At 39.9% G+C, this 26,204-nt stretch overlaps 1 protein-coding gene across 2 annotated transcripts; it reads right to left on the bottom strand.

Annotated features, from left to right (window-relative positions):
* Positions 1-1,093: 1,093 nt before the first annotated feature.
* HSPH1 (heat shock protein family H (Hsp110) member 1) lies at positions 1,094-24,583 on the bottom strand. Of its 2 annotated transcripts, XM_005902159.3 has the most exons (18): positions 24,132-24,583; positions 21,691-21,748; positions 19,344-19,484; positions 18,487-18,609; positions 15,916-16,015; positions 14,700-14,833; positions 14,028-14,272; positions 13,270-13,498; positions 12,787-12,893; positions 12,407-12,540; positions 10,374-10,582; positions 8,577-8,708; positions 6,076-6,213; positions 4,688-4,813; positions 3,581-3,688; positions 3,361-3,480; positions 2,974-3,135; positions 1,094-1,993 (listed from the first exon to the last, which is right to left on the bottom strand). In XM_005902159.3, the coding sequence occupies exons 1-18, from the start codon at positions 24,236-24,238 to the stop codon at positions 1,787-1,789; spliced, it is 2,580 nt and encodes an 859-aa protein (XP_005902221.2). In that variant the 5' UTR covers positions 24,239-24,583; the 3' UTR covers positions 1,094-1,786. The 2 variants fall into 2 exon arrangements, with proteins under 2 accessions (XP_005902221.2, XP_070236566.1); XM_070380465.1 differs by lacking the exon at positions 8,577-8,708.
* Positions 24,584-26,204: the final 1,621 nt, after the last annotated feature.

Below are 26,204 nucleotides of genomic sequence, written 5' to 3'. Positions count from 1 at the left end.
CAACTCTTTGGGACCCCATGGACTGTAGCCCACCAGGCTCCACTACCCATGGGATTCTGCAGACAAGAGTACTGGAGTGGGTTGCCATACCCCACTTCTCCAGGGGATCTTCCTGACCTAGGGATTGAACCCATGTCTCCTGCATTGCAGGCAGATTCTTTACCATCTGAGCCACAAGGAAGATTAAGAACACTTCATGAAAAAACTGATGTTTAAACATTACAAATGAAAATGAATATTCCATTCATGGAACACTAATGAGCAAATTTAGAGTGTGAAATTTATCACTGCACAAATGAAGACATGTCACTTAGGGTAGAATGGCTGTCCTGAGTGTAGGCTTTACACTCTGATCAACTTCCTATGTGATCTTGTAAATTTACTTTACCTCGTGGGTGGCAGCAGGTAGATGAACTCCACTGCCAGTGAGGGAGGGGACTGCTGCACATTGGTGTGCAGTGTGGTTGTCAGTTATCCACCCTACGTATGCAGGCCTTCTCCCTACCCAGTCCTCAACACAGCCTCAGTTTTGTCCTAAGTTTCACTGCAGCAGTGTTTAGCCTACGATAAAGCCCACCCATACTGGAACCAGTTAAAATATTTTTATGTACGTATCTTTTTATAATGGGACTCAGTATTACCAACAGTGAAGTGGTTTACACCTGACCAAGAATTTCCCTGGTGGTCCAGAGGTTAATAAAACTCCGTGTTTCCAATGTAGGGGGTGTAGGTTTGATCCCTGGTCAGGGAACTAGCTCCCACATGGCACATGGCCAGTCCAAAAGAGTACATGGAACACCTGACCATTTTTTCCAAATCCTCTGATACACAGAGCTTTAAAAGACACACACCAGTTTCAGGAGAGAAAGGCTGGAAGAACAACCATATGAGTTTGTTTTTCTGGGTGGCAGATGAGTTATATTTAACTCTATAGTTTTTGTAATCAATATATGCTACTTTTTGATCAGGGTGGGGATCATTCTTATTTACAAAAGAAATAGCATATGTAGGAAACAGCAAAGAAGTTGGGTTTTCAGTTTGTATCATGCTGCCCCCATCCCATTTTTAAATTAGTGACAAAACTGTTTAGAAATGACACCGTAAGATGAACTTTATTTTAAAGCTCATAAGAGGCTTCACAATATCAGTTACAAACAGAATCAATGTTTCTTCCACGGCGCACCTCCACATGACAACGCACTGTACAACGAGAGAGACTGTAAAGGTTTTGTTCTGCATGCTGCGAACACATTTCACTAGCTTTTGCTTTTAGTCAATGGATTTTTAATATAATTAATACCAAAGCAAAAGTCATATTCTATTGGACAGAATTAAATTTTAGAAAGCCCTTATGAAATCAGACTTAGTCTTGTTTATAAACATCCACACCCACACACATGCTGCAATGGAGAGCAAAATGCAAGAAAACTACCTTGGCAGGAACAAATGCTTAAAGAGTTTAATCACAGCCCTCTTGAACAAGCAGTACACTTTATTTTCTCCAAAGACAAAAGTCAATTTCATCCTCAGTGATGCAAATGGTAATACTGCACAGAAGCTTAGTATGAATTCACAATTCCACAGGAATCTGAAAGTTACCAAGGCAATTTTCCCTTTTAGGATCATAAAGACTACAGACTTAAGCTTCTTCTTTTTCCATATAATACACAAAATTTCCAAACATCCTTAAAAAAGAAAATATAAATAGTCTCAGTATGTCATGTAGAATCACATACTATGGCAAAAATATTTTATTAATTGAAGGACGAAATTAGTTTCATGTCATCTAGTCCAAGTCCATATTAATGGAACTCTTCTCGTTAGGGTAACATTCTCCATTCTGATGTGGAGGTTCAGCACTGAAATTGTTTTTGCCGTCTAAGTCCTCCTCCTTTTTATCAGTACTCGGGCCATTTGGAGTTCTTTCCAGTTTGGGCGATTCGATTTTTGGTTTGGGTTGTGTTACAACAGGTTCACAATTATTATTCAACTCCTAAGAAAGGAAAACAAAACTAATAATCAGGCTAACTCCAATGTTTTCAATTACTTTCCTACATACTTAAACCAGTATTTTTCAACCAACTCCAATCATACATATCTCAAAGACTTCTACCTGCTCAGTACATTTGCCTAAAACTATAGCTTGAAGCCTGATCTAGATATGTAAATATTCATCTACAATGTGTCAGGGACTTGCTAACTATTCAGTTTATTATTAACCCATTTACTCCTCATAGCAATTATTAAAAGGTATCAATGTTCTTGCCTGGAGAATCCCAGGGACGGGGGAGCCTGCTGGGCTGCCGTCTATGGGGTTGCACAGAGTCGGACACGACTGAAGTGACTTAGCATCATCTCCTACAGAGGAGACGTTAAGTAACTTAACCTTAGGAACAGAAAAAGTAGTGAGCAAAGAGCTGGAATTCAAGCTTATAGCCCATGACCTCAAAGGCTCATGTTAACCATCTTTGTGTTCGAGTATTCTTCCAGACAGAGCGCCTTCCTTGGTTTTCTTACCAACTTCCTTCAAGCCTCATGAACTCAGCAAGACGTTCCCTGATAAAATACCAACCTGGGACTCCCCCCATCATCAAGTTTCCTAGTCCCTTTTGACTATTTTTTCCCCTTGGCATTTAACACAGTCTGATACCCTTCCATACTTATTTATCAGCAGGTGACCTCCACAGGAGTAGGGACTTTCCTTGTACACTGACAGTTTAACTCCTAGAACAACAGCTGGGCACATGGTAGAAGCTCAACAAATGTATTTGTTGAACTAAATGAAGAAATAGAAATTGGATGAAACTTACAAGGCCTTCCCACATTTTGTAATATCAATAACGAACCATTAAGAAATCTGATCTTGGGATGAGGTAAAAAGATTTAGAAAAAATGGCTATTTTTAAGGTTCAAATCATTGCAACCAGAATCCCTAAGAAACCACAGCAGTAAACACTAGACAGTGACACTCACCTTTATTTTTGCTCTAATTTCCTGAGCACATACAACAGGATCTTGATCAAGACTCTTTTTAGCCTGAGCAATCATGACATTATTCATCCACTCCATCACTTCATTAACAGACTTCTCAACCTTTTTCATTTCAGACTCATCAATATGGTTGTATTTCTCATCCTAAATAGAAAAACATGGCCATTCTGTAGAATCAAGTATTTAACAGTAACTAACATCTAACTGGACCCAATTTTCCATGAAGTTCAAATCTATCAATAACTCCTCGTCTCACACACCAAAACCTAATTTCTGACTTAAGACCATTTGTTCACAATGAAGACTCCTCCACTTAAGCAGCAGCTTGTAAATCCAGGGTTCATGTCCTCACTGGGTACAGAGACTTACATTATTTCTAAAGTCAGCTGCTATCTTGGCATAGTGCTGCAGCCTCTGTCCTAGTTCTTCAAATATTTTCGGCCTTTCTTCAGCTTCTTGAAACCGAACTTTAATTGGAGTGCCGATTTTCTAAAACCAAATGTGATAAATTAATATTCGCAGTAATTATATTTTAGAAGTCTACAGTCTGAAACACAAGTACCACTTTCCAGAGGAGAGAAGCGCCTACCATTAATTCTTCCAGCTTGTCAACATACGCCTGCTTAGCCTGGTCCTCCCCTTCTTCATAGAGCCAGTTCTCAGTCTCTGTGAGCAGCCTCAGAAACTTCTGATGATCCTACATACAGAACATGAAAATCAGTATTAGTGCCTACGTTACTTTAAAAGCTTTCGTGACAGAACAGTCATCCTCAGAAGTATTCAGTATCAAGCTCATCTGATTTCCAGATGGCAAACCTGATTACCTGGATTCTCTTCACTGAAAAACATCAAGGTGCAAAAACATGCCACAGCTTGCTCCAGACAGTGTTTTACACAGAGGAGGGGGCTAGGCTTAGGCTAGTCTCTCTGCACCTAAGGATGTTTGAAAATCTGTGGTAAACTGCTCTTATGGACTTAAAATAAATTTTAGAAGTTCAACTTTGCACAATTTGACTAAAATGTCGTCGTAGAAGAGCAATTTTCTTCCTATTCTCCGAAACAATTAGGTTTTGATTAGTAACTTCCTACTCACTTCCACAATCACCAAATACTGAAAGGGAACCAAGCCAAGTTGCTAGTTCAACCACTGCACACAACTGCCATTCCTAACGAACTCAGAAAGTATGTGGTTATACTCTAGCTGTAGGTTGAGTAAAGTTATACAAATCCACTCTGGATTTCTATAACTAGCCCAATTTTTCTCCAAGGCCCATCTTCCACAGACATGCTTCTGCTCTGGGATTTATGGTCCCTGACAAACTCTGGAATGACTGGATGAAAAGTCTTATGGATAAAGCAATGACAGAGCAACCAAGGCTCTGAGGTCTTTGAAAATAAGGATTTTCTCCTATTTATGCTTCTACCTCCCCAATAACTGTGATGCTGCAGACTATGAATAAAAGTGCTGACAAGTTCTTTCTTCAATGGTAGAGAGTAAAGTCACTAGGATAATCCAGTATAAAACTGCACACTGCTAGTTAGCCTCTCTCTCTTTCCATGACTCTGTTTATATGATTTCAAGTTATCTGTTTTCAAAAAGCTCAAGTTACACAATCTAGTAGAGATTTTAAATGTCAAATTTGGTATTAAGCACTTCAAAGTGAGATTATCTGAATAAACACAGCCCTAAACACACCTGTTCGCATATAAACTTTTCGTATGGTCCACACAGCTTGTCCCTGAACTCGTACACATACTCCTCCACCGCATTCTTAGCGTCGTTTCTCTCCTTTTCCAATTTATCCTGCATTATCATCTTACCCTGTCCAGAAACAGAAAAGGTTAATTCCCATCTTCTGCTAAATGCAACTGAATTTTAACTATTTAGATTCTGGAATTAATAAAGTCAACAATTATACACCCCCTCAACCAAAAATCAGTATTAATAGTTCTAATTTATATCTCATAAGATTCTTCCAACAATTCCTATGAAGTTCTTCATCTTCTAAATACACAGAATGAGGGTTTTTTTGTTTTTAACATTATATAATAAATTTTAGAGGGCTTCCCAGGTGGCACTAGTGGTAAAGAATCCACCTGCCAATGCAGGAGATGCAAGCGATGCAGGTTCGATCCCTGGGTTGGGATGATCCCCTGGACCAGGAAGTGGCAACCCACTCCAGTATTCTTGGGAAATCTCATGGACAGAGAAACCTGGCAGGCTACAGCCCATGGGGCCACAAAGAGTTGGACACAACTGAACGCAATACATTATGTAACTTTCACAATTCAGATTAACATTAAGGGAACAAAAATTATCTACTGTTTTTATACAATTTTGTTTGTTTTATGTAGTTACATGGTTGTTTCCTACTGGGATTAATACTGACCAATGTGTAACGGCCACACAATTTTGCCACCACATTACTGGTGCTAATGGTAAAGAGCCCGCCTGCCAATGTAGGAGACACAAGGAATGCAGGTTCAATCCCTTGGTCGGGAAGATCCCCTGGAGGAGGAAACGGCAACCCACTCTTCTCTCCTGGAGAACTCCACGGACAGAGGAGCCGGGCGGGCTACAGTCCATGGGGTCGCAAAGACTCAAGACAGGACTGAAGGTACTTAGCATGCACAAACATATTATTTATCAAACGGAAACAGGGGTTTATTATTAAATTTCTAAACACAATAGTCCCATCTCAGTAAAGGAAAACAGAGTTTCAATCATTTCACCTATCCAAACTACAGAGAAGTACAATGTATTTTAACAGAAATATTTAGTGTGGCCTGACCTACCAATGGTATTGTGCTCTGTGCTAGAAGATATCAGCACTCAATTGCTTCACAAGAACCTGGGCAATCAATTTTACACCAAGCAGAATGATCTATGATATAGATTTCTTTAATAAAGTTGCAAAAATATTAGGGGGAAAAAAAACTTGCTAAAAATATTTAACTAAAAACCATTAGTTTTTGGTTTCATTCTGCCCCTAAAAGTTGTATAAAAGAATTATAGCCATTTACCTAACAGGGCCAAACAAATAAATATATTCCAAAATAAAAATATTTAAGTGAGGTAATTACCTCTGTTTCAATATACATGTTCAGAAGGTCTTTCCCTAACTGCCAGACCAAGTTGGCTTCAATAGGCAACTCAACATTCACCACCTTTATTTTGGGTTTTTTAGCTTCTGGAGGTTGGTCAACTTTCTTCTCATTAGCCTTGGGAAGAGGGGTTAAAAAAAAGAAAAGAAAAGAAAAGAAAAATTCTTAAATAGTTCTTGAATAACAGAAATATCCCTATCATACTTACTGAGGACTCAGGCAAAAGTGAAATCCCTAAAATCATAAAGCTGCAAGAATGTGTAAAATCACCTACCTCCTACCCACCCATCCATTTTAAATCAGGGCTGCAATCACACTTATACCTGCCATACTTCCCCCTTCAGGAATTCACCAGAACATTTTTCATCTCAAATTTAATCTCTCTGGCTAAAGCTTTTCTTCACAGGTCCTTAACTTTCTAATCCCTTTAAGCGATGTTTGCAACTTGGCAAAGTCAAAAATACTATTAAATTACCACTTCTTTAAATTATAGTCTATAATCTAATAGTAACCACAGATAAGACTCTGACCAGCTGCTAAGCATGTCAGGATCAACTCTATTCCTGTAATATATATTTGAATCCCTATATTCCAGCTACAATTATCAGTACACTGATGAGTGCCTTTTAAAATTCCCTGAATTTGGATATTATACACACACACATATATGTGTGTGTATACATCCATCTCCTTATTTCTACTATCTGCCTTTGAGTTGTACCACATCTCATAAGCAACTCTGCAAGGTCAAAGAAAAGTTTTTACAGTCTTAGAACAGTAAATGGAATGATGTAGCAAACACTATGTTTACTGTTAAGTTTTTCCAAAATACGTAAATACAGGGCTAAAGAAGTAAGTATCTCCTATGGCCTTTAATTTTCCAAGATGTTCTTAGCATTTTCATTTCTGCAGGTTCTTCTAGACACAAATGACAAACAGCACAACTTTAGCGAACTCAGCTGTAGACCAGATGAGGAGAAACCAAGGGGCATGTAACACGCACCCTGACTGGCTGCGATGGTAAAACAGCAACGGACGAGCCCACGAGGCACGACAGGAACTGACACTAGGTAGCGTGGGGGAGTCATGAAGGATGCTAAAATTTCAGACCCTCTATAAAAGAAACTGGGACTTGAAAGAGGCTCAATGGCTTGACAATCACAAGGACAGAGACTGTTTTTCAGATGTGTTTTCCAGGCTTCTGTTTCTGAGTTCCTGAGAGATCACTTGTCTGTGAAGTGCTCAGAGCTGGGTCACGAGGAGGATCCTGTCAGCCAGCCTGCCGCATCCCTGTCTTCTCCCCTCCAGTGAGCACGAGAACTCCCCCACCACCCCCACAGTATACTGTGCATGCTCTGGGGTCACGAAACCCAAGAAAGAGAAGTGACACCTACACCTGGCAGAAACACAGGCGTGCAACAGATACTGAGAATCAAATGGATGACAGCCACAGGTATGGAGGTTAAGTTGGGATAAGACTCACAGTACAACATTAAACCAACTGCTGACAAAACCAACGTATCACAAAACGGATCCGACATGGCATGGACAAGGGACACTCCAAGGGGGTGTGTGGCAACGCCCCAACGGGCTTGGCACTAGTGGTCCCACGTATAGCTAGGAACAGGAGACGCCACCCAGGGTCGTGTTCTAACAGGTATGGAGCCCACTGGCAGGAGCCAGTCAGTGCTCAGCACTAGGTGAAGGGGATGAACACTGAAGTTAAGGAGCCATCGCTGCCGGACCATCCACACCCAACTCTTCAAGAGGAGGCGGCAGCTTCTCTGAGAAATCAGAATCAGGACCCCCGAGGGGATCAGTCAGGGCATGGGAGCTTAAAACCAGATACTTTTACTAAGAGTAACATGTATTTGGACTGCAATGGACCATTCGGTAATTCATTTGAAGGTAAAGAATTCTATCCTCAGAATGAGAGAAAACCAAACTTCTAATGAAAGACTAATTTACATGCAACCTGCACAAAGAACGAAGTTCTGCAAAGCACAGATCTGGAATAACAATGGAAACTTATTACCAGATCGTTGTAATTAGTTTATATAAATTTGACAGGCAATTTAAGAGGAGAAAAAAGTTGTACTAGACTCCTATAGCCCATGTATTTATCATCGGATGACTTCGAGTGAAAACCCATCAGCAGCACTGACACGTGTCTCTTTCGGACGCTGGCACTGCAGGCACCTGCAGCACTAGACAAGACAGCAAAAGCTGCGCATCCGCCCCTGGGTGCCTGGAGTGGCAGTTACTCAAGAGAAGCTTTCAGGTCCAAAAAGTAGAAGAGTTCAGCTGGAGTACCTCTCACTGGTTTCAGTTGAAAAACACAGAAAATTAACAGGAGAGAAAAAATCCTACATAGAATAAGGTAACTTGGTGCTTGCTCTTGAAACTGCAGATTGAATGATATCATTAACGATCACAGGTTGCAACATTGTCTAATGGAATGAACTAGAAGAGTCACTCACTTTGTCAGCATCTGGGATTTTGTTTTCTTCTGAGGTAAGTTCAGGTGAAGGGGGAGACTGTGAGGTTTGATGACCATCAGTTTGTACCTGGGGCTGTGTTCCAGCTTCATTGTTGTCTTGCTGGATATTTTTCTGAAATGAAAGCCCAGGCACAAAGGATGTAGAAAGCAGGTGTACTTGTATAAACTGAAAGGTTACAGGGCACCAAAGACAGTACACGCAATTTCCGAAGTCTTAACAGGTGGGGGGAAAAGATACTGAATAAAGCATAACGAACAAGTATTTGAAAACTTCTTAGATATTGTAAACCTGTAAGAAATTCTTTGAATGATAACAGTTAGTAGTTAAATAACACAAGTAGTAGGCATTCTGACTGATGTGATGACAACATCTCTCCTTCAAGAAGCTCCCCTCTAGCACTGCAGAGACATTAATTCTCAAAAGCAAATAGGTTTACTCCAGGCCTCTCCCAAAAATAAGCTCCCAAAACCTAACTTCACCAGCGGCCATCACACATCTCAACATATCCGCCTGTCAGTGGACTGAGGAGTTATATAAAATAGCCAACAATCCATCATCTGGGAGCTCATCACTCCAGTTTAGAGACGGAAGACCCTCTCTGTCTCCACTCTCTTTCCGTGACCCAACAGTCTACACCTCAAAAAAATCCCAGGAAAAGAACAAATGCTACATGTTAGTGGATGCCTCAATCCCCCAGTGAATCAGAGCTTGTTATGATCTTATCCCATCTTAGGGAGAAGCCTAAAGCATTCTAACTTTAATGACTGAAGTCTCTCATTAATTTTCTTCCAGATCTCATTAATTTTCTTCCAGAGTCTCAAGATCCTAAGGCAGACACTGAAGTACCAGAAGCAAGGCATTGCTGGTGTATATACATCTAAAAGGTACTAAGAGATTGGATACAACAGGCATTAGAATAATGGTGTCTGTAGCCAGATGAGAAAGCACTGGTGTGTGGCACTGGTCATTTAATTCATTACACTGAAGTTTCTCCTGATGAGAACAAAGCTAAGGCTCAGATGCTCCTGTTCCTTAAATGTTCTAGGAATGGTCACAGTGGTTAACAGTTCTCTGACCACAGGGATGTCACACTTGCTCATAGGAACTAAAACACTGTAACCGCCTACCTTACCTCTTCATTTAAGCTATTTCTGGTTACTGTCTAGAAGTAAACTGTAAGAGCTCATCTATTTTAAAGTTTCTTAGAATTCTTTGGTTGACCATGCAAAACTAGCACTTAGGCTAATAGAAGTCCAGTTAACATCATGAAGAATTAACAACTTTCTAAACTCTAGTCGGATACTGCACTTCCTTCCTCTCACAACCCAGAAAACCATGTAACTACAATCAAGTTAGAAAATACCAAAACTGATTTTTGCCATATGACTAAAAAACAAACCAAACAAAAAAAGTTTTAATATCTGCTATATATTTCAATGAACAGTTCTTTAGTCTTTTATTTCTTAATCATCATCAATCAGCATTTGACTTCTCAATATGTGGCCTAGGTCTTAAAAAATATAATTCCAAGAAACTTTGCCCACTCTGAATCCAATTGTCACATGCTGGTTCAAATAAAGCTACACAGAATTTAATCACAGTCCACCAAACTCCAGGCTGTACATTACCATCATCTAGTAATCGCTACTGTCATCATTAATGAAAATTTTAATTATCATGAAGAAAAATACACTTTAATCTTTTCCTACCCATCTCTTCAGGCTTAGAATTAAGTCAACTATATATTCAATCTCAAAGGCTTACCTACAAACTTACCTCGGCATCTGGGTTTTCTGGTGGCCTCTGATTCTGACAGTCCATGTCGGCTTCAAGAGAAGACACTTCGTTCTCCTCGGCTGGGATCTTCTCCACCATAGACGCTGTAGAGATGGTGAAAATGCCGTGGGTATTGACTCGTACTTTGACTTTCACTCGAGATTTTTCTCCATCCTTCTGTGCTGAAACATTCTGAACAATGAAGCGGCCTTCAGCAAAAAGAAATCGACAATTTCAGAACCAAATCTAAATCTATCACGCAGACAAATGCTAAGAAAGACTGCGATTCCAAAATTCCATTTTCTCTACCAACTGAGTTAGACTTAAGTCCTTTAGTGTATACCAGAAATATAACCTTTTAAAATAGACTCATAAGTACAGTATACTTATAATACTTGGGATTAGTCTTAAAATGCCATGAAACCTTCCAAGGCAAGGGCACTCTCACGACTTTCTATTTAACACTTCTGACACAGACACTGTGTGAGACACAGACCAGCCATCCTCACCTCTCCCTACCCCACTTTACAGGGGAGCACAACCTCAACATGAAAATCCCAAGTACACGGCAAATGGTATCAAGCGCTTGCCTCATTCTGATTCTGTAGGAACTTCAGGGTAGGGTATACTGTTTTCTGACTGATCTAAACATTTTCTTCTGTTTCAAATAGGAGAGGTGAGATAAAACCTGTTACCAAAGCCTAAAATTATGATGCACTACAGAGCAGTTCCAGAGCATGACCGAGTAGAAATCAAGAGTGGTGACTCTGACCCAGACTTCCTGGGCTTGAATCTTGGCCCTGTGATGGCTGTAAGTTACTTCATCTATGCTTCTTTGAGTTCATAAGGGTTTATGGTGAGCACTTACTACGGAACCAAGTGCTACGTGTTAGTTATCACCTCTACCAACAGTATTGTTACAACAAATACCGCTGAAAAAAACGAAGTGTTTTGAACCTATTATGTGCAAACCGCTACATGGGATTTAATAGTCTTGTATTTAAAGTCCTGTTTACATAAACACACAGAAAGTTAGATTTATTTACTAGGTCAGTGAAATAGGTTGGAATAGACCTTCATTAATTATCAAATCACTAGTTCAGGAAGTAACTGTCGTAAGATCCAGTTAAAGAAACAGCATTAACCAGAGGGTACTCAAGACGACTCACAGGAGAGATATGTAAGATGGCTCTGTAAGTCTGTGCAGGCTTTTCAGTTTTGGTGACAAAATGGCTAAAGAGCTTAGATTTTATCCTCCGTTGAATGAGGACTATAATTCAGCCTGTCAAAATTTTAGTCTAGTCTATATTCAATGATTAAACTCTCTATCAACAAATACAAGAAAAAATTATTTTAAAATATAAAACCCTCCTGTGTCAGAACATTTTCAGTTTTAAGGATTAAGAAAGAAAACACAACTGGCCAGGTCAGACTCCTTCCAACAATTTCACTATGAAACGGTGCTGGGCAAAGGCGAGTCCCAACAGGCCCTAGCAATACTAGCATTTTACTTGGGAAAAGAGATACAAGAAGATGCCTGTAGGTCTCTCACAGATTTTCAGTGTCACTTTGGGCCAAAATAGATGGACAGTGTCAAACTTCTCAAAGAAAAATGTACCCAAAAAATGTATTAAAAAAAAAGATTACAATACAAAGGTAGCTTTCGGAGATAGTTTCAACGGTTTCCAAGCCAGGTTTTAAACTGAAGTAATGTTCTGCAAGTAACATTTCACTCAGAGGAAAGGTTAATACTAAAAGTAGGTGATAATCTTCAAGTACAGACTGTATCAGAAAAGGAAAAATACTCGGAAGTGTCCACACACACACAAGTCATTTCATCTCTTTAGGCCAGTTTAGTCATGAATAAAAGAAGAGACTTCCCCATCTTCATTATTCCAAATTGAAACCGTCCTCACATTTTCAGTTATGTTCCACTTCACGTTTTCACTGCATTCCACTCAACACTGCTGAGAGCAGAGTGTTTAAGTCGGTACACTAAATCTTCAAAAGCATAAATACAATTAATTGCTTACCTATTTTTGCTTCTGGATATGGAACTCCTTGAGGATCAGAATAGAAAGCTTCCAGCTCAAAAGGCCCACTTCTTAAGAACGTGAGAACTTTGGAGAAAGGAGCAGCGTGGTTTCTACTGAACACTTCATGGACACTAGGAGCAAAGCAAAGGTACTCAGGACTTCCAGGGTTCCAGCTCACCGTGCTACACCAACAGAACACAACCAAAAGCTGTATCAACCCCATCTACCCAGGTATAACCCAAAGTGAGAGAAGTAGTTTGGTAAGTTTGATTGCTAAAAGATCTCAGTTAATCAAACACTCTACCGTCAATGTCATACGTTCATTTTTTTAATATATATTAAAACCAAGTATCTGAACATTATTTTCTCCTACTTACCCTTCAGCATCTTCTGAATCGTGGCTCCAGACCAGAGATATTGGGAAAGGAACTGCATCAGTGACAGAAAATTCTCTAACTTTAAATGCTGGGGAAAGGATTGCACACTTAAAAAAGAAAAAGAAAGAGAGATTATCATGAGCACATGAAAAATTTCACTCAGCTTCTAACATAAAGATCAATTCAAATAGGATGGGTAGGTTCAAATTCAAAACTGCTCACAGTGTATATATATATGTCTTATTCATAAAGTATCATCCAAACACTAGATCTAAAGATAAATAACAGGGGCATTCACTAGATAAAAGAGAAATAACACAACAAACCATCCAACACTGGAAGACCCTTGTGTCCCCACAGCCTTATTGATTTATTGAAAAGTAACTCCCTGGTGGTGTCTAACTGGGCACGGGACTCTGCCAGGATGAGATCAAGCAGAAGTGGTTTGAGGAATGACTCCCAGAGAAGATGCGAAGATGGTACCTGCAGCGCACACCCTCTGGCCACTGCTTCATCTGCATTGAGCGTTGTGCTGACATCTTTTCCAAAGAATTTGGCGATTTTTTCTTTCACGGCTGGAATTCGTGTAGTGCCTCCAACTATCTCGACAGCACTCACATCCTCTACTTTGAGCTGAGTTTGTTCCATCAACAAATAAAGGGGAACTTCTATCTTCTGCAGTAAGTCAGCACAGAGCTCTTCAAATTGTGCCCTTAGCAGTTAAGAGGAAAACGTTAAGAAAACTGATCTTAAGGCCAATATCCCGTCCTACTTTTTAAATAATTCTTATCAACCCAACAAACTTTTTTCTTCTCAGACACCCTGAATTCCACATGGGCCAGGTTTAGCCATACCATAATTAATAACTTTTTTCCCTAAAAATACACAAAATCCAGATGCAGGAGGGAGAATGAAAAGAAAATGAGTAACTACAGAAGAAATCACTTTTAAGATTTCCATTTTTAGTCCTTAATGTTTTATGTGATCCCATTTTCATTACAAGACATTTTTGGCCCAGAAATAATACTAAAAAGACTTCACTATGAGAACACTTAGCACAGATCTTCTTAAAAACCCTCTTTGCAGAAGCAATTCTAGTTCTAATGATGCTGACAGTCCTTCCGGTAGTACAATCTTGAAATGTGGGCCAAGGCTCAGAAGACCTCAGTTAGAACTGACACCCGGACTAGAGTTTCAGCAAGAAGTTCCTTCTTTTTAATTTGTCAGAATTTGAGACACACCTGTTCATCTTTCCAGAAACGTCTTTGTCATTCATGAAGCACTCGATGTTCAGTGGTAGGTCTGTGCTGTTAGAGCTCATCAGCTTTTTCAATTTTTCACACTCCTGATACAGACGAAGGAGTGCTCGAATTTTGGATTTTGCATCCAACTTGTACTTAGTTTTAAATTCTGCACAAAAATGTTCCACTAACTTTGCATCAAAGTTTTTTCCTCCTAAGAAAGGATCAAAAGCTGTTCCCAGTACCTAATTTAGTTAAAACAACAAATAATCTGGTTATTTTCAATCATATTTGTAACCAAAAATTTAAATGTTGCTAGCTCAATCAAAGACTAATAGGCTCAAAATTTCTATTTAAACTACAACATGAAACCCAAGTCAATTAGGATGTATGTCACTATAAAATCCAAATGAAATGCTACATCTCTATGATATTTTTAATTCTAATGATTACATAGAAGATAATCTTAGAAAGTTTTTCTTTCCTAAGCAAGAAAAATTAAGAGCGTGCTAAGACAACTGCATTGTCTTTATGGAGATCAACCTTAGGAACAATTCTCTGTTAATAGCTTTATCCCAAACTCTTCATTACCCAAGAAGCTCAGTAGCTTAAAGTAACAACAATTGTCACACATTACTATCTGGGTCACTTAGTTCCAATTTATGACCTTACCTTCAATTTTCCCTTGTTAAAGGCACAGGCAGAGACTTGAAAAGCTGAATGCCCCATATCAACAAAAACCACTATTCGAGGTTTCTCATCCAGGCTTGGGAGATCCTGCTTATAAATTCCATAATTCAAAGCAACTAAAAGGAAATTAGTATGTTTCAATACTTTGGTTCACATTCTTTCAGTAATTTCATAGTTACTGATATAATTACACATGCAGGGAACCTGACTATATTTCGACCAGTTCAAGGTGAACACATTTCTTTTATATCTGACTTCATACTTCATCCCTTTTAAATACATGAAGAGATGTGACAGAGAAGACATGTGTAATACAAAAACAATGGCATGTAAACCACAAGAAACCACACACAGACAATATCAGACTCGTTACACAATACTTACATTTGAACCACAACCTGCTAGGAGACTGCTTATCCAAAAAAATTTAAGAATTTAATGTATAACTATACCAACTACAGTTCCTACCAACTGGATTCAAGGCAAATAACTGATCTACCTTAAACAGTCTATGGTTTGCTTTTTATGAATTTTGAAACCACTGTGGATATTCAAGAACACATCTTTATCAATACTTTAAGAATCCTTAAAATATCGATTAAAAATATGCTAAACAAAGTCTTATTTGCTTTGCTTGAATACACTAGGGTGTAACTGACTTTGAGTCCATCCTTAATCACAATTAACTGACACCGGCGCTAATGAACACTTTGCTCCCCATCGACTCATTCCTAGCAAAGTGCCCAGCAAACGGCACGGCTTAAATCAACATCTGACATAAGAGAAACGACCGACTCCCAACTACCAACAATTGGGAAACATATGAGGGGAAAAAAAGTTTTTCACTAAATCAATAGTTGAGGTAGTTCTAAAACTCCATAATAAGGTTGTGGGAAAACTTGTTTCTCAACTATAAAACCAATGTAAGGAAATAAAAACACTAAACCCAACACAACTAATTCAAAAGATTAAAAATATATATACACAAGTGTTTCCTAATGAAAACAGATTCATCCATTTGACAAAGTTCCAACTTCTGATTAAAACAAGCATCTGAAAGACTAGAACTTTTGCTTTCAAATCTGTTTTTTAATAGGTGGTATTTCTACATGGAAGTGTTTGATAACAGGACCACGTGTGTCTTAACTTTAGTTTCAACAGTATGTTAACTTTTATACAAAAACAGTTTTTTTCTTACCAGCTGTCATGTCATTCATGAGTCTTAAGCAGTTTAAGCCAACAATCTGCGCAGCATCTAAGACAGATCGCCTCTCAGCATCTGTGAAGAAAGAAGGGACCTGCAAACAAGAACGGAAAAAACTTTAACTTACCTAGAAAACCAAAATACATACAAATCCCTTACAACCACCAGCGATCAATTCACAATAGTCCAGCTAAACAGGTGCCTAGCCATGTCATGAAAGAGAAGAAGGACTTTAAGTTTCTGGCGAGTTCTTTAACTTTAAGAAACAGTAACTACTTTTGAGAAGATTGCCCTAAAATTTTAAGTATCAGGTTTATTATAAATTATAAATTTTAACCTGAAATAAAAACTAATCAAGATATTCATAAGATATATTACCAATTCTTTAAATCTAACAAAGTTTTACATTTAAGTGGAAGAAATACTACTTCTAAAGTGGTCGTATTTCTACTGACATTTGGAAATTATTCTGCTAAGTCATCATTAAATGTAATTACACTATAAAGACTACAGAAATTTAAAGATAATACAAAGTTAATTCTAGCCACTGCCCTTTGATTTGCTATTCGTTGGATTTAAGCATTAGTAGATGGGGTACCTTTTAATTCAGCAGACCTGAATTAAGGTTACAAAAATGCAACTTTTTTTGTCAAAGCCTATTGATTTTTTTAAGAGGAAGAACAAAAAGCAGCTCAAGGGATAGTTTCTAACAGTGCTGTCTTCTACCTAGATGAACCCTTTTGATCACTTTCTAGGACACCATTTTAACTAGCACATTCTTCCAGAAGAGCATCTAATAATACATTCACATTATCACTTAACTGGAAAGTACCTAAGAAAAAACTTGGTACAGGAGCTTCCACATTTTATCCCTAGGTATCTATAAATGCTTCGGAAAGAGTGCCAAGAGCAAAGGTCTCTGCTCACCTTTCCAATCAGAACCCTACTTTCTGCAGTTTTCCATATGAGGTTATTTAAAGGGAAGTGGGGGAGGAGGAAGGACCACTGACTCAAAACTATAACTTTGTGCTAAGTCACTTCAGTCATGTCTGACTCTGTGTGACACTGTGGACTGAAGCCCGTCAGGCTCCTCTGTCCATGGGGTTCTCCAGGCAAGAATACTGGAGTGGGTTGCCATGCCCTCCTCCAAGGGATCTTCCTGATCGAGGGATTGAACCCACGTATCCTGCATTAGCTGGTGGGTTCTTTACCACTAGCACCACCTGGGAAGCCCCTCTCTAACAGCATTTCTCCAAGATATTCCTTTAGTAAAACACTTTCTATCCTACAAGAGAAACTTCAGCCTTTCTGCCTCTCTTATCTCAGGATTCTCTCATATCCCAAGGTGCATGACCATAAAGGCTCCTGATGGGTCTGGGCAGGTCACCCTGCCAATAAAAGAGGGTTCCTGTCCACTGTAAATCCTCCTGAATAACTTAATTATCAACTGTCCATTGAAGTATTGAGTTTACCAATGCTAAAAACCTGGGTTCTGTCACTACTGGTTGGTTACATTTTCTTTTTAAAGATATTTTTTATGTGGATCATTTTTATTTTTTATTTTAATAAAATATTCTATTTAACCCAACGTATCCAAAATATTTCATATTCTTTATTTTATATTAACTCTTTAAAACCTGGTGTGTATTTTATGCATACAGCACATCTCAGTTTTGACTAGCTCCTTCTCAAGTGCTCAGAAGCCATGTGTGGCCACTAGCTACCATACTAGAGAATACAAATTTAGAATCCTAGTAATTTAAGGATATAAGAACCTTAAAGTCATTTAATCTTTACCATAATAAACTTCTGATTTTCACCACATGAAAATTCTAACCCAGAAGAATAAGTAAGTTACTGACTCAGGTCAAATGTTAAGTTCTCTTTTCAGAGTACATTACCCCATAATTTTTCCATTTATTGGACATCTTTAGGGACCATCAGGCATATCACCATTTGTGAAGTATATACTGGAAGACTTGATAAAATTCTGCTAGCAGTTCAAAAACATTTAAGGCATGAAATCTTTTTTGAGTGATGTAGACCATTTTTAAAGTCTTTACTGAATCTGTTACAATACTGCTTCTGTTTTAGGTTTCGGCTTTCTGGCCTTTAGGCATGTAGGATGTTAGCTCACAGAACCTGCACCCTCTGTGCTGGAAGGTGAAATCCCAACCGCTGACCGCCAGGGGAGTCCCTAGGTAAAACTACTGCTCACCAAGAACTCACTGGTTCCCATGTGTGGGTGAAATCTCTCATGGATGTATACAATTGTCTCTCAATTCGGTGACTAACTTCAGCATCCTCCAACTTGATCAGCCAGTCTATATTTTCAAAAAGCCCAACAGGAGATTTTGATATGCACCACCACACAAAAAACTTTGCAACTTCTGGCTAAAGATAGCATTCAAACCTACTCTGCAATGCTGCTCAACACTGCAGTGATACAGTGCAGCAGAATTCTGATCTCTGGTAGTACAACAGCTTTCACACATTTAATACTAAAAAGTAACACGAAGAAGGCAAATTAAAATACAACACATTGCCTTGCTGAATTCTACTTACTGAAATAACACAATCTGTTACTGGCTTCTTGAGGTTGTTTTCAGCAGTTTCTTTTAACTTAGTCAACAGCATGGCTGTGATCTGCTCCACACTGAACAGATGTTCTTCATCCATGTACATCACCTGTGTTGAGAAAAGAAAATGCTCTCATTACTGCAGTCCTCAAAGCTACATGCTACTAATATTAATGTCCAAACATCATTACATATTCTCTTCCAGAAAACCTTTATTGTTTTGGCTGTTTAAAAGGAGGAAAGGGAAAAAGAAAGAGAAAGTGGATAGGAAAGCAAAGCAGAAGGAAAAAAGAAATATTCTTGCCCAGAGATGAAGAGGAGAAACAAAGCTGGGCACGTTTTCCCCTACCCAAAGTACTAGACCAAGCACTCTAGACAGCAGTGGAGTTCCAATCTCACCGAAGAGATGAATCACGGAGACAAATATGATTTTGTGTAGATCATAAGACAGGAATGCCTCTGTAGTTTAAAAAAAGGTTTCTGCTTGTATTACACTAGAGCTCTCCCAACAACTGTGAACGAGCTACAGTGAACAGACTGCTTTTGATACGACAACACAATTTAGATTTCTTTAGACACCAGAAATTCTACATTTTTCTAATTGCCAAGATGTTATAAGAAACACAAACTAAGTTTTATAGCAGTATATACCATCCGAGTTAATTCTTCAAGGATGATTTAAACATAGACCCATAGTTTAAGAAAAACCAGATAAAAAATAAAAGACCACCTTGTCCAATTAGAGAAACCGAGTTAAATACTTACTAAGAATTAAGCACTTTTCTCTGTAGATGAACTGAACAGTTTCTTAGTAAGGAATCTAATGTTGTTCAATTAAATTACCTTTATTCCAACTCCACCATTTTTCATTGGAACCAGATCATAACTTAAGTTTTCCTTCTCCTTTTGAATGAAGGGGTCATTGAATGCTCGGCCATGAAACCTCTTAAAATTAGACACTGTATTGTTTGCATGAGTGATTTGCTGGAAAAGAAAAAAAAAATTAAATTCTAATTTCAACATCTATCACTAGCTATAGCAATTAAAAAGCAAGTCACTTGTTCAACTCAAATCACCAGGATATAAGTAACTTGCCCAAGAGCCCTGAATTTCTCCACCAATGAATACACTTTATTTTCTCTCCTTTTCCTACAGAAATGCCAGGAGGGAAGCAGTGAGAGGAATACACACACAGGCTTCCAAATCTGCAAGATGAACTCAAAGGTAATGAAACTATCAACTAAAACTCTGAACAAGCCCCAAGAACTTTATGTATCACTTTATTTCATTCCTTTTCTCCCACTGAACTTGTTTTATACCTAACGAATAACTGAAAAAGGGTAATCAGAAAGCCCTAGAGTCCAATCACATTTTTCTAAAAAGGAGTTAACTGTTATAGTCTATTAAGTCGCTAAGTGGCCAGGATAAGTTATTCTGAGCCACAAAATGTATGGATTGCTACTTTTCCTATCAACAGCATGGAATATGAATAATCTATACCAAAAAGCAGAAAAGGTAAGGACAGACAGTGGTTCCACGGTGTAAGGCTGAGCACTCTGGACTCTGAAAAGGTAAGGATAATTCAGTTTCCATATGAGGAAATGCTTTCAACTAACTGTAGGTATTTTTTATGGTTAGGCTCTGGATATACAAAAGTCACACTTGATAGCATACTTCACTCAAAGATGTCAGCAGTGGGAATCTTATTTAAAGCACAAAAATAATTACAATAAAAGATGAAAAACTAAGACTTCTAAAGTGACTAGTTTGCGAACAGCAAAACAGTTCACTGTTTACTTCTGTCTCTGATCTACTTCTTATAAAGGGGAAAAATACAGCTTGGCAACACAAGCTTTCAAATAATATGGAATATTTCAAACAATGGAGATTCTGGAACTGAGATGACAGATGTCTAGTACCCTACAGGCTAGATCGAAGCCTCAGTGGATTCTCCTTGTTTAACAATGCAGTGGCTCTCAGGTCTGGGATGTGAGTCTTCTCTATAGCCAGCCAGGGAGGCTGCTACCTCACCAGTCTCTCCCTTCTGAGTAGGTCACTCTGAGTGGCATGCCCATTTCTCTTCCCTGCTCTGTCTTTTCTTTCATTCCTCTCTTCCAACCAGCCGTGACACAGAATTCCAGCGTTTATATAGAGTTTTGTTTCCTTTGTAGCAATACTATTTTTTGTATTTAAAAGAATTTTTCAACCTTTTTTTAATTATGTAAATCTGATGTATAACCTTGTGTAGGTTTAAGGTATACAGAGCATGTTTACTCTGGTATGCTTACATATATAGGACTGCTTTCAGTCCCCTTCTTAGATTTTCATATTTATTTTTTCTCCCTAACCCCAAAAATTCGTTATAATGTGAGCCCTAAATGGGAGTCACATAGGTAAATTGTCAAGTCCTCTTAATAAGTAAAATTAATTCCAATAACTTATTTAGCCTAATATATCTAAAATACTGTCATTTCAACATGTACTCATTGTAGAAAACTGATGAAATGCTTTTCTTTTTTATTTCATTTTAAGCCTTCAAAATTGCATATATTTCATACTCTGCATTTTAACCCAGATTTTAGGCACATCTCAAGTGCTCAAGAACCATATTTAATGGCTACTCTATAGGATACCACAGGCCTAGACAACAAGTTCTCCTTAATTACTAACTTGAAAATGCTCTTAAACAACAGAACTTCTTAGAAGTTCCTTCTATAAAAGGAATCTTTAACTCTTAAATGAGTATCATGAGAAACTTCACATGAAAGAATTTCATGTACCTCATTTTAAAAAATCAAATGTCTTAGAAAATAGGATACACATTAAAAACTAAGGTTGGAGAATTACAGAGTTAAAGTATATCTTATTCAATAAAACAAAAGGAAGAGAAAAGGAAAATAAGGATGTAAGGGTTCATAAGTGGAGTAGGAAACGGCAACCCACTCCAGTATTCTTGCTTGGAAAATTCCATAGACACAGAAGCCTGACCGGCTACAGTTGATGGGGTTGCAAAGAGTAGGACATGACTGAGCGACTGAACATACATGCAAGGGCTCATGAGAATTACTTGCATTATAGTCCACAAACTCAAAAACAGATAGGCTCAGGTATTTCATATTCTTGTATGTTTCTGAGGTTTTATTTTTAAAATGTCTACTTTTAAAAATGATCAGAATCCTCTTGAACATACCTGATTTTTGGCTGCAACTCCAATTGTTCTGTTTTTTGATCCAAATGATATGACTGATCTAGAAAAGATGAAAAAAGCCCATGTTTCACAAATGTTTCTTAACTGACACGAGGAAAATTCTATATATTTCCATTTTTAGGCAAGGGGGACACAATTCAGCACAAGTTTGGAGTCTAAAGCTTTGGTCAGCTCCTCTATGAGGGCCCAACTTAACTGCTACTCTGAGATCCTATCAGTGGCAGCCATACTCCCACTACTCCAACCCCAGCTCCCACTCCAGACTGCTCAAGGCTCAGAGGACATTTTCCAAGAGCACAAGTACCAGCATAATTCTCCAGGCCCCAATGGTTAGGAAGTGGACATTTACTCTGAAAATGATTTGAACAGTTACAGTCTATTATTAACTTGGTCCTAGACACCACTGACAAAAATATGGCAGTTATCAACTTCATAGAAATCTAAACATCACTATCCTACCTACTGCTGTTCTAATAAGCCATTTGACTCTTCAGAAAATTTTTATATAACGAGAAACAAGTGGGCCTCAATTATGCTTCCGGAATTTAAAAGCACAAAAGAGGGTCCTATACAGAAAACTCTACTTGAGCAAGTCAAGTAAAAATGATGCAGAGCAAGTACCACAACAGAACCAAGTACAAATGCTGAGCAAAATGACTGAATAATCAGTGACATTTTAAGTCAGCTTTTAAGAGATGAAGTGACTTGTAACTGTGAAATAGCCTTCAGAGCAGTGGGAACAGAATGGCAGCACAGAGCAGAGACAAGCACAAGAGTCTTGTCAGAAGGATGGAAGTGAATTAGGTTTCAGATTAGAAGGCGGAAAAAGAGTAACTGCCATAGGAGCAAAGTGGGAATACATTGAGGGCATTAAATACCAAGCCGAATCAAATTCAAATTTGCTATAATAGAGACATTTCAGACCTAAATCATCTGAGCAGGTGCTGAATAGCCTCCGAAAAGCCAGAGAACTGTTGGGGCAAAGGCTGGACCTTTAAGATACCTTCTGAAAACAGTCACTCCCAATTCAAAGCAAATATACAGTTGGCCGACTAATTTACTCATTTTCCAAGGGGAGAATAAAATTAATTTCACCAAACAAATTAATAGTAGCCAATGCAGTTGAGTCAAACATCTATTACATAAAATATTAAACTCCAATACTGCCCTCCGCTTGTATTTTTTGAGAGACACATCTGTCATCTTTAGTTTCACAGTGATCTCTATAACCACAAATACAAATTTTTTCCTGCAATAGCTTTGCTTCCTTTTATTGGACGAAAGAGAACAAAGATATAAACTGCCCCTAGGCATGAAAACCTGAGATTCTTTTTCCTTACTATATACTCCAATCAGAGACGTTGGCACAGCTAAAGAAGACTGTAGATTTATAAAAAGGTTGATGCATGAGATGCTTAAGGAATAAGTCTTCCTATTGGTACTGACACTGTCTCTGGGTATTTTCTCATTTCCATTCACTTTTATAAATGTTCATCTGCACTCAAATATTGATAGAAGCCCAGTCATTTCACCTCTGGGCTCAATGCTTCATTCCTTATACATTATATTCAAAAATTAAGACCCTCTCCAAAAAAAGTTGCTTTTTAAAACGTTACCCTTTGCCCACCCCATGCCGCTGTAGAATATACCGTTTAATTCAGTGACAACATCCAGTTCTAGTGCACAAGTGTGCAATTTTTATTTTCTCTTATTTAAGCTGTGCAAAATTTAAAAAAAAAAAAAAAACTAGAACACGATTCCTCTATAATGGCTTTCATAAAACGAGCAAAAAGATCATTTACATCTTTCACTAATGATCCGAGCGTAAGAAGATACACTCATCTATCAGAGCAGTCAGTCTGTGGTCGCTAACAACAATCCACTGGCTCACAGCACAAGCAGCAGCACACAGGCTCTGGAAGCTTCCAGCTCATTTCGAGATTCACAATGCGGAAGAAAAGGCTCGGCAGCCCCAGCTCTGCGGTGCGCAAAGACAGGCTAGGAAAGAGGGGGACGAGCTGGGGGCGGCTCAGCCAGCTCCGAGAAGCCGGGTGGGGAAACGGGGGCGGCCGCGGAAAGAGCTGGCAGAGACTTCTCGCCAAGAAAAGGGAGCCAAGTCTCCGGCTTGGCCCCCGACCGGCTCCCAGGAGGAAGCCCGCCCGAAGTGACCACCCCGGGGAGACTCGATCCTCGGGCTTCCCTTGGCCCCCCCGAATCCCAGACACCCCGTCTCCGATATGCGGCTGCAGGCGCCCTCCCCTACCCGGCGACCAGGCAGCCCGCATCCCGATCGCCACTGAGGGGAGCACCGCTCCCAACACCGCGCTCCGTTTGCCGCCGGCGTTCCGCGGCCAACCACAAGCCTGGGTTCCCCGGGACCCCCAGCCCCCGCCGGCTGCCCCCCCTATCAGGCTCCCACTTACGGGGTGCATCGGTCGCTGAACTCGTTGGCGATGGTCTCGATGCCCCCTGCCCGGGCCACCGCGATGTAGCAGCTCTGCGAGCCCACGTCCAGCCCCACCACCGACATGGCCGGCTCTCGGTCCGCCTCCTCCTCGGCTCTGTATGAGTCTGGGTCTGCGTCCTCCTGGCCGCCGCTTCCTGCCCCGGCCGCGCTCGGCTCCCGTGGGGTCCGCTCCTGTCACGCGAACGGACGGACACACGGACAGTCTGCCGGTCTGGCGCCTCCGGCTTCCCGGGGACAGTGGTGGTTCGCAGAGCAGTAGCCACAGGAGAAGGCGGCGCTCGGTGTCCGCGAGTCGCTCCGCAGCTCGGGCTGCCGGCCCGGATATTCCGCCGCTCGCTCACCGGCGCGCCGCTGAACTACCGACCCAGAAGGGGAGGTCCCAGAGCCTCAGCCTTATGTATCTCACTGATCGGAACTTTCCAGAATCTGCGGCATTTACTCACCGGCGCCTCCACCGGCCCCTCCACGTGCTACTTCCGCTTCCTTCTTCTCGAGCCTTCTCGAAAGATTCTACCCAATGAGTGGCTGGTCCCTCTGGGGACGGCCGCCGTTGCCATGGCAGCCAGAAAGCCACTCCTGCGCTATTGGCTCAAGCTGGCCAGGCTGACCCGCCTACGCCCCCGCCCGCCCTAGCTAGAGGCTCTTTGCCGTCCTAATAAAATGGGCAACGAAGAATGACTCGAAAAAAATCGTAATCTTCGTAATGTACAAGTGGGCGATGGTGTCTGACCCTTAGATTGGGAGAGGAGGCTCAGGTGGCGGAGACACACACCCCCACTTCTGCGGAGACCCGAGACCCCCGTCCACTGGGGAGGCTGGCCAGCTGTCACAGAGCATTTCGGGAACCGTAGTCCAGCTGGGAGTCAGTGTCGCCTTGCATGCTGGGATGTGTAGTCCTGGTCGCGGTGCGTGCTGGGAGCTGGCTTTGTCTTGGGAGGCTCTCGGGAGAGGCCGTTGTTTCTCTGCTGCTCTTGCGCGCTTTCTCCAGCTACAGCGTTGTTTTGTTTGCGTGCTTGTTCGGTATCCGCTTCTATTATTGTCTTGATTACGCCACAGCTGGTGAATTATGAATTAGAAGAAGAAATTTCCGTTTCAACTTCTAGTAACAATCCTAGAATTTATGTTAAATGCTCTTGTATTCACCAGCGGCAGGACATTCTTTTGTGGAATAAAATATCAGCGTTTTCGTTTTACTTTTTATAAGCGAATTTTAGGTGTGGCGTAATTTGCAAAGCTATCTGTGGTACCACTTTCTGCTTAATTTTGCTCCATCTGACTTGAACAGACATTATTCTGCCCTGCCACTCCCAAGCCAAAATGATAAGTTTTGCTTTTCGCTTGGTCTGAAACAGCTTTTGTTTCTTTCCCTGAAAAGCTATATCCCTGTTACTTATTTTTTATTAGAAGGTGAGCATTAAAAATGGGGGGAGGGGGGAGTGGCAGTTTGCTGCTATTATCGAATCTTTTATACCTTTCGGTGTCTTTTTAAGTTTGCTTTTTGCCGACTCTCAGATACATAAAGATATATGAAATAGGTAGAAATTTAGACCTGAAGTTAGAAAAATTAAGAGTAAGGCAGTCTAGGGGAGCGGGGAGGATATATGTAATCTTACACCCATTCACCTTCTTGTTTGGCAGAAACCAATGCAACGTTGTAAAGCAATTATCCTCCAATTAAAAAAAAAAAAAAAAAAAAAGGCAACAACAGTGTGGCGGTCCTCTAGAGACAAGACTGGAAAGGCCAAGTTTACCTTACAAATAAAGTCAATTGTACCCGTTGGCTCAGACAAGCTAGATAATGTTACATGCTTCAGTTAACTCACCTTCAAGGTGGGAAGAATTTAATAAAGGTGATTGTATTCATAAATTTGAAAGTACAGTTAGCTATATTTATTTTTTGTTATTTTTTGTTTTGCCTCCCCTACCCCCTGCTTTTTTTTTTTCTGCATATCAAAACCTTATATTGAAATCCGTGGGGACTTTCTTGGCTGTCCAATAGTTAAAGACCCCTCTTCCACTGCAGGGGGCA

Source organism: Bos mutus, chromosome 12 (assembly GCF_027580195.1).
Source record: "Bos mutus isolate GX-2022 chromosome 12, NWIPB_WYAK_1.1, whole genome shotgun sequence".
NCBI classification, from domain to species: domain Eukaryota; kingdom Metazoa; phylum Chordata; class Mammalia; order Artiodactyla; family Bovidae; genus Bos; species Bos mutus.
Note: the sequence above shows the minus strand (reverse complement) of the source record. Positions and strands in the feature narration are given on the sequence as shown.

Bases quoted from the DNA above. Each gene is read 5' to 3' on its own strand.
- HSPH1 (XM_005902159.3), bottom strand. From the start codon at position 24,238: ATGTCGGTGGTGGGGCTGGACGTGGGCTCGCAGAGCTGCTACATCGCG. The intron at 4,814-6,075 runs GTAATTACCTCA...GTTTCTGGACAG, and splicing joins ACATGTATATTGAAACAGAG to GGTAAGATGATAATGCAGGA. The intron at 1,994-2,973 runs GTGAGTGTCACT...TTCCTTTCTTAG, and splicing joins AAATTAGAGCAAAAATAAAG to GAGTTGAATAATAATTGTGA.